General features: G+C 38.9%; 1 protein-coding gene across 3 annotated transcripts in view; it reads left to right on the top strand.

Annotated features, from left to right (window-relative positions):
• The window catches only part of stim1a (stromal interaction molecule 1a), a 41,232-nt gene that overhangs the window by 5,681 nt on the left and 17,542 nt on the right, over positions 1-18,009 (top strand). For all 3 annotated transcript variants that reach the window (XM_038291982.1, XM_038291980.1, XM_038291981.1), the window contains exons 3-6: positions 4,808-4,938; positions 10,288-10,402; positions 11,418-11,529; positions 16,511-16,626. In XM_038291982.1, the coding sequence (XP_038147910.1) occupies positions 4,808-4,938; positions 10,288-10,402; positions 11,418-11,529; positions 16,511-16,626 (474 nt within the window). The remainder of the gene's footprint in view (positions 1-4,807; positions 4,939-10,287; positions 10,403-11,417; positions 11,530-16,510; positions 16,627-18,009) is intronic.

Genomic DNA, 18,009 nt, shown 5'->3' on the forward strand with positions numbered 1-18,009 from the left:
TGGCCCTAATACTCCATCGTGCCTTTGGCTATCCGATTATTAATCGATTAATTCAAAAAATAATCAACAGATTAATCAATTTGCAAAATAATCATTAGTTGCATCGTTAGGTTATCTGAAGGCACTTTAGCACTATCTTTTTAAACATAACTACTTCAACTGTAAGGTTGTGTGTTTTAAATGGAAACAGCACTATGAAGTATTTATGTATTGTCATGGTAACGGTCAAATATTTTCTCATATTTTCCTTACAATGGTGCAGCCCTGCTGCAGACCTCACTTTATTTCAGTGTTTATAACCTGAATGATTGGCTGTAATTGATAGATTTCTACTGTCTACCAGAAAATTGTCAGGGAGCATTTTAGCAAGTGGTTTAAACGCACTGGGATTATTCAGCAAAGCAATGATACAAAGCAAACAAGCTTGTTCATCAGAATGAGGGTTTCTGAGTGGCCTACAGAAAGCATGGCCTTGAATTCAATTTAGATGCATCAACTTCACTTTAAAATACTCCTACAAAGAGCGGCACAACCACTTTAAGGTTTACTGGGCAATACAGTTTTTACATAGGGCCAGGTGGGTTTAGGTAACCTTTTTTTCCTCAATGAATGAAATTCTCATTTTGCGTTTAGTATTTGCGCAGGTTACCTTTAACTAAGATAAAAATTTGTTTAATCTTAAAAAAAATCTTGTTGTCCAAAAGCTCAAAAACGTAACAATTATGTAAGGGGACAAACCATTATCCTACAAAGCACTGTGTTAGACTATAATGCCATTATAGTAATGTCATAACCTTGCCCTGCAATTGCACGCCATCAAATTATGTAGTGCCATAATGATGTGGTTCCTGTGTGTCTGTGGAGAGCCCCATTTTTTTTCTCCCTATTTACTCCTCAGATCTATGCTGCATTTATAATATACAGAAAGTACTGTGGAGCTACACACTGGGCGTTTAAACTAATTCGAAAAAAGGCGAGGTTTTACAAAATTGTTTATAGGAAGTTAAAAGCCTCTGCCCATTTTATGTAATACAGGATTGTGATAATGGAAGAAAAAAAATTAAGGTCCACAATTTTAAAGACTGACCTCTAAGTAGCGGATGCTTTAGATCTGACAGCTATTACTTTACAGACATTTATGGCAGATACGTTCAGATAATTCAGTGGGGTTCTTGGTTGAACAGAGACAGACTCAAATGCTTAATATTAACGATGCTTTCTCTGTAGACAAGGAATTTTGTCGTTGGTTATTTAGATGGAAAGGGCTTCTGTTAAAGAAGAATGCCTTTTTCTGACAGCTTTTCGAGATTAAAAGAACAATTACATCACAAAGTAACTTTTGGGATTATTGGTATTTTTCATTTTTTTTATTTATTTGAGCAAATAAAAAAATACAATGAGAGAGAAGAAGAAACTGTACAAGTATACAAACATAGTTGCAAACATAGCACATTTGCTCAAAAGGAGTATGAAAAAGGTCAAAGCTTTTAACAAAAAATACCAATGTTGCATCACAAGTCTCAAGAATACAGAAGTATGACATATGTATACATTCATAAATGCAGAACTCAATATATACTTTACGGACATATTTATAGCAAATCTTTTTGCTCTACTGTTCATTACTCATAGTGTATCATTCAAGCATGCATAAGCGCCTATACACAATGGTGTAAATGTGTGTACGCATACCAGCAGAGAAGATGGCTTTAATGATTAATAGGAGCCATTTTTCACAATGGATATACTTACAGGCATGCATACAATGCATGCCTTTGTGCATCAACTTCATCAGACAGATATGATAAAGCCAGTATGCTATTTGAATGATCCTGAAAATTCATAATCATCATCATTTCTTATCCTTTGCATATTTATCAAATACATGGTTTTTGAACCTACTTTTGAAGAGATTGAAGTTTAAGTGTTCTTTAAAGTCGTAGGGAAGTCATATTTAAATTTCAAATCATCCTGGCCTAAACTTGTATATAAATGTACTCTTTATCAGACCATATTGTCCCAAAAGTTAGATAATTTCAAAAAAAAAAAAAAAAAATCAGTGAATTTTTTTTCTTTTTTATTTGTTTTTCTGTTATGCAGGCCAGGTAATTATATGTCAGCTTGTACCCCTAAATTCGGGCAATCATATATCAACTGTCATCTGTCAATAACATTTTTTCGGTAATAGCATATTGATTCATATGTCGCAGCTAATATACGCAACGGTTGAAATAAGAATCATTTACTTTACCACTAAGTTACATCCCAGTGTTCACAGGGATGGACGTCTGTGTCTTTGGCAGGCGTAGAGCTAACAGAACTGGCAGCTTTTTGAGGCAAGCGCTCAAACATGTACGGCTGTAACCCTTCTACACCAAACCAAGCTTCTGCCACCCTGGCGTCCTCTTCCACAACAACTTTGTTCCCGCTTTCCTCCTCTAAATAAAAAAAAAAATTATGACGGAGGAGACTCATCCACCACCTCCGACACAAAACTCTCCTCCTCTTGCATGTTTCCTCTGTCCATAGCGTTCCTTGACAGTATCATTTCTAAGTTTCAATTTAGTGCTACTTGGTCGCTATGTAATTTCCCATTGGGAACCTACTAGCACTAAGTTGCTAACTGGTTAGCAAGATGCCTCCGAGACACCGGAGGCATCTTCAAATTTGCTTGTGGACGTTCCGCCACAACAATCCTGCCCTCTTGATAAACGACCAATCACGTTCACTTTATTCACTCGTGTAAAGTCGTGCACCACTCGGGAGAATTCAAAAATGCAATGGTTGGAACAGCCGCTTCCCTACGACTTTTAATACAACTTTCCCGCATTTGTAAAAAATTCAGTCGTGAGCATTTTTGGCAATCTTTCAGAGGCTTTTATTTTGGATTATTTATATTTTATTTTATTGTATTGACCAAAGTTAAGAAAACTTAAGTTTTTGCCTTTTAATCCAGCCCTACAACATTGCAAAAACATCAGATTTTCTTAAAAAAATGTGACTTGAGACCATCAGTGGGAACAAAGGCTAAATGTCAGATTCTTTGTGATAAGCCAACCTTAGACTCTAGACCAACCTTGAAATGGTTAAAAACCAACACAGAAACTTCTGCTCACTGGACTAAAGTCCTTTTTTTCTGATAGAAATGGATTTGACTTTCTTTTAAGGATTTATTTTGCAGAACCAGAAGATAAGTGGAGAATCCAAAGTTCTTTGAGTTCCAGGAAAAATTGTCGGTGATTTATTATTTGAGGAGCCTTTTGTATTGCTAGTTTTGGTTAATCTATTAAATGGTGTTTAATGGTCTCCTTTTAAATGATACAAAACTTGGCTGTCCATTCTCTATAAATTGGAATTGTTAGCAACCAGAAATAATCAGCTCATATATGTTACAATGTACTGCATCCACAAAGATGTATACTAAATCTTTAATTGAGATACACTATATTGCCAAAAGTATTTGCTCACCTGCCTTGACTCACATATGAGCTTAAGTGACATCCCGTTCCTAATCCATAGGGTTCAATATGACGTCGGTCCACCCTTTGCAGCTAGAACAGCTTCAACTCTTCTGGGAAGGCTGTCCACAAGGTTTAGGAGTGTGTTTATGGGAATTTTTGACCATTCTTCCAGAAGCGCATTTGTGAGGTCGCACACTGATGTTGGACGAGAAGGCCTGGCTCTCAGTCTCCGCTCTAATTCATCCCAAAGGTGTTCTATCGGGTTGAGGTCAGGACTCTGTGCAGGCCAGTCAAGTTCATCCACACCAGACTCTGTCATCCATGTCTTTATGGACCTTGCTTTGTGCACTGGTGCACAGTCATGTTGGAAGAGGAAGGGGCCAGCTCCAAACTGTTCCCACAAAGTTGGGAGCATGGAATTGTCCAAAATGTCTTGGTATGCTGAAGCATTCAGAGTTCCTTTCACTGGAACTAAGGGGCCAAGCCCAGCTCCTGAAAAACAACCCCACACCATAATCCCCCCTCCACCAAACTTTACACTTGGCACAATGCAGTCAGACAAGTACCGTTCTCCTGGCAACCGCCAAACCCAGACCCGTCCATCAGATTGCCAGATGGAGAAGCGCGATTCGTCACTCCAGAGAACGCGTCTCCACTGCTCTAGAGTCCAGTGGCGGCGTGCTTTACACCACCGCATCCGACGCTTTGCATTGCACTTGGTGATGTATGGCTTGGATGCAGCTGCTCGACCATGGAAACCCATTCCATGAAGCTCTCTGCGCACTGTTCTTGAGCTAATCTGAAGGCCACATGAAGTTTGGAGGTCTGTAGTGATTGACTCTGCAGAAAGTTGGCGACTTCTTCGCACTATGCGCGTCAGCATCCGCTGACCCCGCTCCGTCAGTTTACGTGGCCTACCACTTCGTGGCTGAGTTGCTGTCGTTCCCAAACACTTCCATTTTCTTATAATACAGCTGACAGTTGACTGTGGAATATTTAGGAGCGAGGAAATTTCACGACTGGATTTGTTGCACAGGTGGCATCCTATCACAGTTCCACGCTGGAATTCACTGAGCTCCTGAGAGCGACCCATTCTTTCACAAATGTTTGTAAAAACAGTCTGCATGCCTAGGTGCTTGAATTTATACACCTGTGGCCATGGAAGTGATTGGAACACCTGATTCCAATAATTTGGATGGGTGAGCAAATACTTTTGGCAATATAGTGTACATGTGTTCTCATAAATTAAAGGCATTCATTTGTTTGTCTAAACTTAGAAACGTTAGTGTACTTTTAGCTGTTAAGAAGAAATGTTTTAATGTTTTTTTGTTTGTTTTTTTTCTCAGATTTTTGTCGTATCGATGAACCACTATGCAAAGATGACAACGCCATCCTCACCTTTGAGGCTATCCGTAGTATCCATAAGCAGATGGATGATGACGCAAACGGCAATGTAGACGTAGTAGAGACAGATGGAGTAAGTACTTGAAAATCACACATCAAGAATGGAATCCTTATCGAAGAGATTTTTATTTCATCTCTAAATCCAGTTCTAGAGGTCACATGTCCAGGAGCCTTTAGATGTGTCCTGGTCTAACACACCTGAATTAAATGGCTGAATTGTCTCCTCGTTATGCATTTTAGAACTCTGCTAGTTACCTGATTATTTGACTCAGGTTTGTTGAAATGAGTACTGGAGTTGACGACCCATGCTTTAAAATGTTTTTTTTTTATTCTCTTTTTGCTTTCTACATTTTGCTCTTAAATTGTCAAATTAGCCTAGCTTTACAAAGGTCTAAACTTAGCTGTGGTATCTGAAAGATTGACCCCGTTTGTCGCTCCAGTAATGTTTTTGCTGAGGGTTCTGTCAAATAATTAACCAAACGGAGACAATAATGTTCTAGTAATGACCTTCCTGCTGCTTGTTGTTAGTAAAACATTTTGCTGACTGCTTTTCCTATAATGCTGCTGCATTACTAGTTATGTTCTAGTTAGTATGAAGGCCAGAGAAGTTCAGTTTGTTTCTTCTCACATGTCAAAGTTTGCATAAGAATCCTCGTAGACAGTTTAACATATGTATTAAGATTTAGCACAAACTAGGGCTGAGTAATGTGACTAAAAATAGTTGTTAGTATTTTGAGAATTATATTTTTGTGTTTTTTTGTGTATTGAACTTTAAGAAAACTAATTTGATTTTGATCAACATCAAAGATTGTTGCAGGATTTCAAGAGTAGAGTTTGGATCTGGATTATGTCAGACATTTTATTATTTAGAATATCCAATTATTTTGGCCCTAAGTTGTTAAATCCTCCTACAACACTTTGTCAGGAAGGACCATTATGGTGGCTTATTACCCTCTTTTTCTTATGTTCACTTTACAATAGTAGGAGTACTATGTGGGGCTCATTAAAAAAAAAAAGAAGTAGAAAAACTGTGTCGGTGGTTGGGTGGGTGGTTTGGCCTAAAATCAAGTGAACAGTCATTATTGAGGCTTTAGAACCAGTCAGGTTATGACTGCCATTCTGGTGGTTTTTTAAAATGATTTATGTACTTAAAACCCAAAATACCTTGCAACATTTTATGAGTGCAAAATAAAGTAAAATGTAAAATAATAGTAAAATTAACCTCAATGTTACATGATATGATTACATGAAATCACACTGAATCAGTTTTAATTATTTCTTTTTGTTTACTAGATGGAGGTGGGTGACATAAACTCTAGGGAGTTTATTCAGTACTCCTTGTTTCCATCTCTCTTTGACTCATAGATTGAAGGAGGTGTTGGCAACATTCCTCAAAGATTTTTGTCCGTGTTGACATGATGGCCTTGTGCATTTACAAACCACCCACTAAACCACCAGCTAGGCATGGACCAGTTACCAGTTTCCCTTTATACCACGGTTTCAAAACCACTCAAGTTTTCAGTCGTACCATTTTTTACATACATGTATAAATGTAATCAGAAAGAGTGAAGAGGTTGGGAGCAGCAGCATCCAACCCCTCCCTTAACACTGCACAGTGTAGCTGCTAGCTCTAAAGGTTGTATGATGGATGAAGGAGAGGAGAACCTCGAACCTCCCCAACCTTGGATTTTTTTAATTGTGTATTTGATTAGTTTTAAAGGTCACATATTATTCTACATTTATAAATGCTAAATATTAACAATGAGGCCCTTGGAGCATATTTTTACCATTTCCGCAGGAAAATTCCTGTTAGATTAGATTAGACAAGCAGCCTTTACCAAAAATCTCCTTATTCAGCTGTCTTCTAAAAGAACTGTTTGGCTTTCCTCACCCCTGTCCTCTCAAAGACTGGTACCTGCAACCATGACAACCAGTCAGATTTCATAAAGATAGCCTTAGAATAAGATAAAACATTTGATCAAGGTCATAGCTTGAAGGATGAGCTGCTCCAGAACATTTTGGACATTTTACTTCCTGGTATGGCATCATAAGCAGAATGCTTTACAAGCAGAGCGTTCTGAGGTTCTATGAGGTGGAGAAAGGCAATGATTTATTAATCTCATTTACAGGCTTCAGGATACATCTATTATAAAATGTTTATGTGAGTTTTCTTAATATAGGATCTAAAAGTGATTTAAAAGTACTTAATCCTTCTGTGACTGTAGCAGCTCATTCTGTGCATTCATTGTAATTTCTGTTTCTTCTAAAAGTGTTCTAAAAAAAGGCTTACATCGTCAAGTTATTTATGATTCTAGTGATTATGCTGAAGATCAAGAAGCATTCAATAATTTTCCTACTTTTTAATTCATGCATGTCATTACAACAGAATTTAGAGGTGTAATCATATTATTTTATTTTTGCTTTTGGTTATAATACCATCAGAATATCAAACCGGTTCATGCCACCAGCAACCCAGGTTTTTGTTTAGTTTTTTTATTGATCCCTAAATCCCACAGCAGTGACGAAAGGCTCACCTTTGTCACTAAATCCACGTGTTGCTCTATACAATGGCCTTTTTGTCAATGAAAAAACAATCTAAATATGAGTGTTTGCCCTCATTCTGAGCAGGTTAATAAAATGATTTGCCAATGGAATTAGCATGCTTGCTCTTAATATAAATAATGATATATACTATTATATACTATACACTTGAAATAAGACAATGCAGTTGCTATTTTTTCTTATTTTAAATGTAATTTACCGTATTTTCACGACCATAAGGCGCACCGTACTAAAAGGCGCACTCTCAGTTATGTGTCCCATTTCTGTATTTAACACACACATAAGGCACACCGGACTATAGGGCGCGTTTTTTATATACAGGTACATGTCCTCTACTACCTTTAAATACCTCTACTGCGTATTTAAAAATACAGCGGGGGCAAAACTGAGTATGACTGTGCTTTATTCATGTATTTATTACAAAGTATTAATCAAACCTGGCAGCTGGCCGTGAGACAGACACATCGCAGATGACAGTGCGCTGTGATCACTCTTAAATTAACTTAAAATCCTGAAACCTGCCGACGGAATTTGTTCGCTTTTATTACCGGTATCCTGGTGCCTGCAGCTAAAATTATTTAGATGAAAAACACCTGCCAGCAGCCGCCGGTGAACCTGGAGGCTGCCCAGCCTAGAGGCTGCTGATGAATGGATTTCTGCTGTCGGTGCACCCCTGGTATGTGGGGGTCTGAGAGCCTCCGACAGAAATAGATAATCTGGATGAACTGACTGCAATTATGAAGTTTTCAGGTGTATTTTCTCACTTAAAAACATATTAAAACTACTTTATTCCCACTGATCACAGCAAATATAGCTGCAAGATTTAGATTATTTAGATAAAAAAACACCTGCCAGCCACCGCGCTGAAGAGGAGGAGACACGGCCCAGAGGCTGCTGTTGAATTAAGTTTTCAGGTAGAAAAATAGAGCGGGAGCAAAACTGAGTATGATTGTGCTTTATTAATGTATTTATTACAAAGTATTAATCAAACCCATCAAAGTCATCATCCTCTGTTTCTGAATTAAACAGCTGCACTAAATCAGACATGCCAGTTTCCCCTTCTGCGCTGTCAGAGTCACTTTCCGTGCCGGGCGGCTCCTCAGAAATAATGCCGGCTTTTGCGAAAGCTTGAACAACAGAGCCAGCAGACACTAGTCCAGCATCTGCAATCCATCTGCTAACGGTAGCGTAACTTGCCCGGCGCTGCCTTCCACTTATCCTGAAACTGTGGTCTCCGTCTGTCATCCATCGCTCCCACGCCGCTCGCAGCCTTACTTTGAACGGCCGCTTCACACCGATGTCGAGCGGTTGAAGTTCCTTTGTCAGACCCCCGAGATAACGGCGAGCACAGCGTTTATTTTTTTTCACCATGTTTTTCACATCAGCTGTGAGATGGGCAAGCATGGAGTCACATATTAAAAGCGATGGTGATGCGTGGAAAAAAAACACCTGGTCTCCTCACATAGCCTACACCTCCCTCAGCCACGCTTTCATCATCTCATCCATCCAGCCCTTTCATTTGCTTTAAAATCATATGTCATCAGAGCGATGTGTCTGTCTCGCTGTCAGCTCCCAGATCAGCTTCTCTGATTCGTTGATGCGGCGCTTCCAGCAGCAAAACTTCAATTTTTTCCATCTCGAGCAGCAGCAGCGCGTTGACGGTGCGCTCCCGACTCGCTCAAAACGCGCTGCGGGACCTTTTGCTGCGTCTATACGCTCGTCAACCGTTGACTTTGCATGTAAACTCGCTGCTTCTGCTGCACCTGCTGCGTCCGGTTCACAGCGAGCACAGCATTAATTTGTTTCACCATGTTTTTCACATCAGCTGTGAGATGGGCACGCATGGAGTCAGATTAACAGCGATGGTGTGGAAAAAAAAAACACCTGGTCTCCTTACATTCAGCCACTCTTTTATCATCTCCTCAATTAGGTGGTCTCAAAAGTCGCAGTTGCAACACACATAGGGCGCACCGCACCATAGGGCGCACCGCACATTTTGAGGGGAAAAAAAGACGTTTATGTGCGCCTTATAGTCGTGAAAATACGGTATGTTATTGACTCACTTACCCCCTCCATTCAATAATAAATGCACTTATTTTATAAATTTTTGTTGGAGTGTATTGATGGCAGAGATCATGGAATAGAATTATCTTTAAGTGATCAGTTTGAGGGGATTTTAGCTTTGTGACATTGTGCGTTATTATAGTGAAGATCTGCCACCAGAGGATGAGTACACCGTGTTCAAAACTGGGTGGACATGGTCAGCAACAGTACTTAGAAGCTGTGGAATTTACACAATGCTCTATTTATGATAAATGGTCCAAAGTTTGTCAAGAACATTTCCCACACTATCTCAACACCACTACCTTTAAGAATCATCATAAGAGACAGGATGTATCCATTTGTTTTTATTATATTCATGCCAAATCCATAAGCTACCATTTATGTTGCAGTAGCGGTTGAGACATCTGATAATCTGTTGCTTTTCGAAACAGTTAACCTATATTTGGGGCTTTTTATGGTTTGTACAAATTGTAGCTGCACCATGCCAAATTACCTGCTATATTTTAAATTTCTTGTAGTGTTCCTACCAGCTAATTACTTTTTTTGCTTTGTTTTTACACAACCAAAAATAAACAAAAATCTTCTTGGAAAGGTTCAGTAAAATGAAACACTCCCAATTTAAACCTTTTTGATACAGTTCTTATTTTTAATATATACTGTTATGTGGTTTACATCTCTTTATATTTTGTGAAAGGTAAATTAATGCCTTAAGCTAGTTTTTGCAGGAACCTAATTTGTGCTGATTTACTCTTTAAAATGTTATTTGTTTATAACAAGAGTCCTTGTAATCTTGCAGTTCCTTCGAGAAGACCTTAACTACCATGACCCCAAGGCCAAACACAACAGCTTTCATGGCGATGACCAGTTCATTAGTGTGGAGGATCTGTGGAATGCATGGAAGGGTTCTGAAGGTACAGCTTTAAAACTCTGTTCTAGCCGTTTCTGTTGAAAGACTGTTTGTCAGAATGACACAGTTGGCAGTATTTGGATTGATTGTGTCATCTTTAAGGATTTCCACAGTGTGAAAAAAAGAGGAAATCAGTGGTATTTCCTGCTAACATTGTTCTGATAGTTTTAATACAGTTTTTTTCCTGTAATATGATTAGCGTTGATATTACATTTAAGTACTTTACTCAACAACTTCTTTGACTCGCAGCTGAGCTCACGCTTCACCCCTGGCATGCTTCACCCCTTGCTCTCATAATGAAGCACCAGAGCAGTTGATTAGATTTCATGTGGACTAAAGAACAGTTGTCTTATCAAGTGTAGGTAGTAGCAAAGTGGACATCATTGACTCTGTCAGCACAAAATCCACTTTCACTCTCTCCTGCTTCAGATTATTAGTCTGGCTGGTCTGTCTGCTACAGAGAGAGCTCTGTTGTATCTTGTACTGATGTATTGCTCAGACACCATTTTTTGCTTGTAGTGCTCACTTACCCTGCATTGCAGCTTCTAGATAATGCTCTGGGGCTTTTGAGCTAGGTTTGTTTTTAAATCTTAATGTACCAACATAGACAGGAGGTGTTTTTGATTCTATACCAAGGTTGATTTAGGATGTTCATGAAATGTTATAGCATTTTTGTTCAGGATATGTAGTTGGTTTCATATCATGATAACATGGTACACTATGAAAATGACACAGAATTCGATTAGTATTGATACAGAAATAATTGGTTCCCATTGTAATTCAAGTAAAGGGACCTGATATGAACATTGTTTTTCATTTGTGAGCTGTTTCTAAAGATATGAGAGTTCCCAGAGACTTACATCACATGCATCTGGAACATTTTCTTTGCTAAAGATTCTCTGCTTGTCTTTAATTCTTGGTGGTTTCAGGAACCTTTTTTTTCCCCTTTTAAAGTGTAACTTTCTAAAATGCATGAACAGTTAAACAACTTCAACTGAGTCATTCTTCATATTTTTCAGTGTATAATTGGACTGTAGATAAAGTGGGGGAGTGGCTCATCAGCTATGTGGAACTGCCTCAGTATGTGGATGCATTTCGCAAGCTGGCTTTCAATGGAAGTGTTATGCCAAGGTAAGGAATGAGATTGTGATCCAGTTTAAGACCTTTGATTTAAAAGCTTAAAAAATAAGGCTTCCGAATTAACCTGTGCCCTGTGTCTTAAAACTACACTAGTATTGATAACAGTCTTTATCTCTTGTTAAAAAAAAAAAAAAAAAAAAAAGGCCAGAACACACCAAATCCGATTTTACCGATCTGACAGAAAATCGTGCCTTGGAGGTTGTGGCGTTTGGCGCTCATTGAAAGTCAATGGGTCATTGACCCATTGGCTACCAGCGGACAGGATGAATGAATGGCTACCATTCATTCTTCCTGTCCGCTGAACTGCTTCTAGTTTCACTCACATGCCTAGAAGATGTCTACTGCTACTACCACAGATGATCTCACTCTCGAAATGGAATTGAACGATTTAGAATAGCTAGCCGAATGAATAGAAGGGGTAGAGCAAAGCCACCTGTGGCTGCCTATTACAACTCCTGTCAGGCCCGCGGATGACATCATACACACTCCACTTTATTTAAAAAAATACACTCACCGGCCACTTTATTAGGTACCCCATGCTAGTAACGGGTTGGACCCCCTTTTGCCTTCAGAACTGCCTCAATTCTTCATGGCATAGATTCAACAAGGTGCTGGAAGCATTCCTCAGGGAGTTTGGTCCATATTGACATGATGGCATCACACAGTTGCCGCAGATTTGTCGGCTGCACATCCATTATGCGAATCCCCCATTCCACCACATCCCAAAGATGCTCTATTGGATTGAGATCTGGTGACTGTGGAGGCCATTTGAGTACAGTGAACTCATTGTCATGTTCAAGAAACCAGTCTGAGATGATTCCAGCTTTATGACATGGCGCATTATCCTGCTGAAAGTAGCCATCAGAAGTTGGGTACATTGTGGTCATAAAGGGATGGACATGGTCAGCAACAATACTCAGGTAGGCTGTGGCGTTGCTCAATTGGTACCAAGGGGCCCAAAGAGTGCCAAGAAAACATTCCCCACACCATGACACCACCACCACCAGCCTGAACAGTTGATACAAGGCAGGATGGATCCATGCTTTGATGTTGTAGACGCCAAGTTCTGACCCTACCATCCGAATGTCGCAGCAGAAATCGAGACTCATCAGACCAGGCAACGTTTTTCCAATCTTCTATTGTCCAATTTCGATGAGCTTATGCAAATTGTAGCCTCAGTTTCCTGTTCTTAGCTGAAAGGAGTGGCACCCGGTGTGGTCTTCTGCTGCTGTAGCCCATCTGCCTCAAAGTTGGACGTACTGTGCGTTCAGAGATGCTCTTCTGCCCACCTTGGTTGTAACGGGTGGTTATTTGAGTCACTGTTGCCCTTCTATCAGCTCGAACCAGTCTGGCCAGTCTCCTCTGACCTCTGGCATCAACAAGGCATTTCCGCCCACAGAACTGCCGCTCACTGGATGTTTTTTCTTTTTCGGACCATTCTCTGTAAACCCTAGAGATGGTTGTGCGTGAAAATCCCAGTAGATCAGCAGTTTCTGAAATATTCAGACCAGCCCTTCTGGCACCAACAATCATGCCACGTTCAAAGTCACTCAAATCACCTTTCTTCCCCATACTGATGCTCGGTTTGAACTGCAGGAGATTGTCTTGACCATGTCTACATGCCTAAATGCACTGAGTTGCTGCCATGTGATTGGCTACTTAGAAATTAAGTGTTAACGAGCAGGGTGTACCTAATAAAGTGGCCGGTGAGTGTATATAAATGTAAAAAATATAACTGCGGATGTCTGGGGGACAGTGATTTGCCCACATGTTATGAATGCTGGCGTACCATGAAGAATAAATTATGAACAGCTTAGTTTGTGCCTTTAACTCGTTGCCCATAGGAAGACGTTACTTGAATATAACCTAACGGAATGTCTTCAGAACAGCTCCAAGGTGAGTAGAACATGATGTAATAACGTATAATTAAGGGCCCAATGTAAAAAAAACAAAAATCGCATGCCCCTTTAAACATGCATATCAATGTACTCTTTATCAGATGATATTGTCCCAAAATTTAAAAAAATATCTATAAAAAAAAAAAAAAATCCTGTCTTAAAATCTGTGGGGTTTTTTCCGTTATCTTATGCCGGCCAGTTAGTAATACATCAGCCTGTACACCTAAATGCTGCCAATTATATATCAACAGTCATCTGTCAATCACATTTTTTCAGTCATTGCATTTGTATACATAGGTTGCAGCAAATATATGCAACAGTTGAAATAAGAGTCATTTACTTTACTATTGAGTTCCGTCCCAGTTTTCATGCGGATGGACGTCTGTCTTCGGCAGGCATAGAGCTAACAGAACTGGCAGCGTTGTGAGGCAAGGGCTCAAACATGTACGTCTGTAACCCTTCTACATCAAACCAAGCTTCTGCCATCCTGGCGTCCTCTTCCACATCAACTTTGTCCCTGCTTTCCTCCTCTAAATAAAAAATGTATGACGGAGGAGACTCATCCACGACCTCAGACACAAAACTCTGCTCCTCTTGCATGTTTCCGCTGTCCATAGCGTTCCTTGACAGTGTTGTTGCTAGATGCTACTTGGTCCCAATGTAATTTCCCATTGGAAACCTACTAGCACTAAGTTGCTAACCGGCTACAATCAAATTTGCTTGCAGACTTTCCGCCACAACAATCCCGCTCTCTTGATAAACGACCAATCACATTCACTTTATTCTCTCGTGTAAAGTCGGGCACCACTCGGCAGAATTCAGAAATGTAACGGTAGGAACCGCCGCTTCCCTACGACTTTAAACATCTTTGCTGTTTAGAACTCAATATTACAGTGAAGTTTATTGTAGCATTATGTTGGTAAAAGGGCAGCAGCTGCTTTGTCCTGGCAGAGAGGGTTAGTTTGTTTGCCTAAACTGGACTAGCTCAGTTGCAACAGTTATCAGTTGCTATTATTTTTCATATGCCATATCAGAGGCGACCATATGCTTCTTTCATTTATGTGATTTTCCATGCGTTATATAATTTTAGTAGATTTATCAACAGGGTTCCCGCGGGTCCTTAAAAAGTCTTAAAAGGCATTGAATTCTTCAAAATAAAACTAAGGCCTTAAATGGTATTAAAATGTCTTAAATCAGTCTTTCGTAGGTCTTAATTTTTAAAACATCATAAATAGGATTATTTTTATTACGATTTATTTTTGTAATATAAATAAAACATTAAAATGGACATTATTATTATTTTTTTGTTTAAAAAAAATAACAGCTCGCCATTATTGGTTCCGTCCAAATAGCTGAACCAATAAAAGCGTTGTTGCGGCCGGGACATTTGGGAGATGCGCTATTAACTTTTTGTCTGGAAAATATGAGCAAGTGTAAATGAAATGAAAAATGGCTCCAGCCAATAGTTTTCTCCATGGTTAAAACCAGGGAACATACATAAGGCACAGTGTATTTTGTGCAAAAAGTCATTCAAGCTCGGAACGATGGGAATTAAGGTAGTGGAGTCGCACATGCGAAGCGCGAAACACAAAGCTTCAAAATGGAGTTACTGAGAAACAGCTGGTATTTCTCAGTTTTGTTCCACCCTTGTCTCTGCAACGCCTCCACTTATCACCAAATCAAACATACTAAGAAAACGATACAAAGAAAAATAGCTGCAAAAAAGACTTAGCACTGGTTATGTTGGAGCTTTAAAACTGATTTGTTTTGTTCCCTGCTAAAACAAAGTTTGTGAATTCAGTTAAATAATATGTCTGTCATTTGTGTGTTTTTAGCTTTCTTCCTGTATGGGAAGCTTTTCAAAATTTGAAACATTAGTGCAGTCATTTATGTTAAAATAAACCTTTGGGTTAAGTTGTCGCAAGCAGGTTTTTCTTGTGTTTCTTGTGAAAAGTCTTGAATTTAACTTGCCTTATGCTGTAGGATCCCTGTATCAAGGTTGATGGGGGTTGATGTCTTCTCTCTCGTCTAAATCCTACACATTGGAGTTTTAATGAATATTACAAGATTTAATAATCATGTTGTAATTAAGGTTTTAGGAGAAACGGCTCAACATTCTTGGATGGGTTAGCGGTATACTAGTTCTCATAGATTTGATTTAAAAAATTTATTATTCCAGATATTAAGACTTAAGACTCAAAAGCTAGACTCTGCCCTGTCCCTCAAAGACGTGAAATTTGAAAAAAAGATTCGTAAATACCTCTAAGTGGATGATTGTATTTCCTTATTTTGTTGTCTGCCAACCGCTGGTCTGTGGCCCATTATGATGAGCTAATTTGTCTCTGTCTCTGAAAGTAGGTCAAACACAGATGTCCGTTTCAATAGGAGGCTTCAATATTTTTTCAAGAAAAAAGATAATGAGACAATTATTTTAGCAACTGTCAACTATTAACTGCATGCAAAGAAAAAAAACATTCTGTAAGGGCATATTAAGTCAGTCCATCAAGTCAACCATCTATTCATCTTCCACTGCTTCCACCATGGTCATGAGGTATACCCAGGATAGATTGCCAGTCCATTACAGGGCGACACAGTAACACACAGCCATGCATATCTAAGATTGAAGTTTTTGGACTGTGGGAGAAAGTCAGAGAGAGTAGAATAGGGAGAACATTCAACTTATAGGCTCCAAATCGAAAGGCAACTGTGCTACAAACTGCTCCACCATATAGCCATACAAATTAAGGCTATATTTAATGTAGTGGATGAATGAAGCATTTAAAGCAATAGCAGGAATTTACTAAGTGCTTTTTAATTAACCTAAATTATCCCATATCTGGTTTGTAACTACTTTTAATCTACTAACATTGTACCAAGGTTTCAAAGAAACCTTAAATATCAGTTCCCTTAATTATACGTTTAAACAATATGATCACTGTTGATGATCATTGCTCTTAAATGTGATTGTATATGTTTGAAATTGTCTTGAATCACCTGAGAAAACAAAAATTGGATAACGTTGTCTTCCTTTCCACTACTTCCTGTAAAGTAAAAATGTGTCTGCTTTCTCTCAGGCTTGCTGTAAAGAATGCTACTCTGACAGTCTCTATTCTGAAGATTCTGGATCGCAGCCATGTGCAAAAATTACAACTCAAAGCTTTGGACACTGTTCTTTTTGGACCCCCCCTAAGTATGTATTTGTTTCTTTTTTTAATTTCCATTGTAGCAATTTTAACATGTCAAAGATTATATATAAATTGTTGTACTCTGTGCATTTTGTGTTGCTATGTGCTATAAAAAAACAACCTATATTCCTGGGATAGATATTTGATTTTCAACAGTTTAATAGGTTACTCAATTGGATATCACTTAGGTCCACTTTGAGTTGCATGGTTACACACTGAATAAAAATATTTATCCATTGACCAATGATGCCTATATCAAGCACAAAAAAATAGCAATCTTTAGTGGCAGAGTTATCTTTGAAAAAATTTAATGGCACAGTTTACTGTGTTTTGTGTTTCATATTTCAAAAGTGTATATAAACTCCTGTGCTTGTCTTTAGTTGTGAATCTCCATAGAGTTTAAACAGGATACTTAACCTTCTACAGGGTGATTGAGCATCAGCATGTTTCACTAAATATCCTCTGGAAGTCAGTCAGTTGTATAAATTCAAAATCTGTTTCAGTGATAAACTCTTTTTCTTAAGCTTTTTCAAAATTAAAAGCACAGATTTTTGTGTGTGTGTGTGTATTTCTCACAACTTTGATTTCTTTTTAAAAATGTATTTATGCAATATTTTATATCAATATTATCAGGAGATTCAGTAATATTAGTCCTGCTAATATCTGTCTCCTGAACCACCTGGAACTTTGCTCTTGTTGCAGCAAAATTTCTGCGATAGAACAGGAAGTAGGGGCCTTTTTTTGGTCCGTTTATACCAATGTCTCGCTCACAGAATGGACCTGGCATTCTCCTCTTCTGGTTTCTCCCCATCCTTGCCTCTCACCTGGGTTTGCACAGCGAAAAAAAGGGGTCCGGGTGGTTGATTCTTTAGGAGTTCGAACTATGTAATGCTTACTGAGGAAAGCTCAACATGGTTTAAAGGTATAGAGTGAAGTTAGAGTCTTGCACAGCTAAACAAACTTACTTCAGGGAGAGAACATTTCATGAGATCTCAGTTGACTATTTAGAGGCAATCTTGAACTGATTTCTCCTTAAAGGTGCAGTAGGAGATCTTTTCTGATACATTTTTACCATGTGGCTTAAAGATCTCCCCACAGCTGCTTAGCAAGCAGTGAAATGGAAGGTCTGGAAGTGAAATTAAAATAAATGTTCCACGCTACAGTAAGAAATCAATGAATAACCCCAACCAATCACAAAAGACGGTCCGTTTTTCACGATTGGTTCCTGACACGTCAATCATGGTCGTCTGTTTGTCCCTCCCCCCTGTGCGCATACCCTGACACATTAATGATTCTATTTAGAAGTGAGAAAGTCCACCTGAAAAACATTGTCAGTGCAGTCAGTTCATCCTGCCTTCAAATATTATGTCTGTGGGAGCCGCTCAGAC

This window comes from Cyprinodon tularosa, unplaced genomic scaffold (assembly GCF_016077235.1).
Source record: "Cyprinodon tularosa strain WSP-4 unplaced genomic scaffold, ASM1607723v1 ctg305, whole genome shotgun sequence".
Taxonomy (NCBI): Eukaryota; Metazoa; Chordata; class Actinopteri; order Cyprinodontiformes; family Cyprinodontidae; genus Cyprinodon; species Cyprinodon tularosa.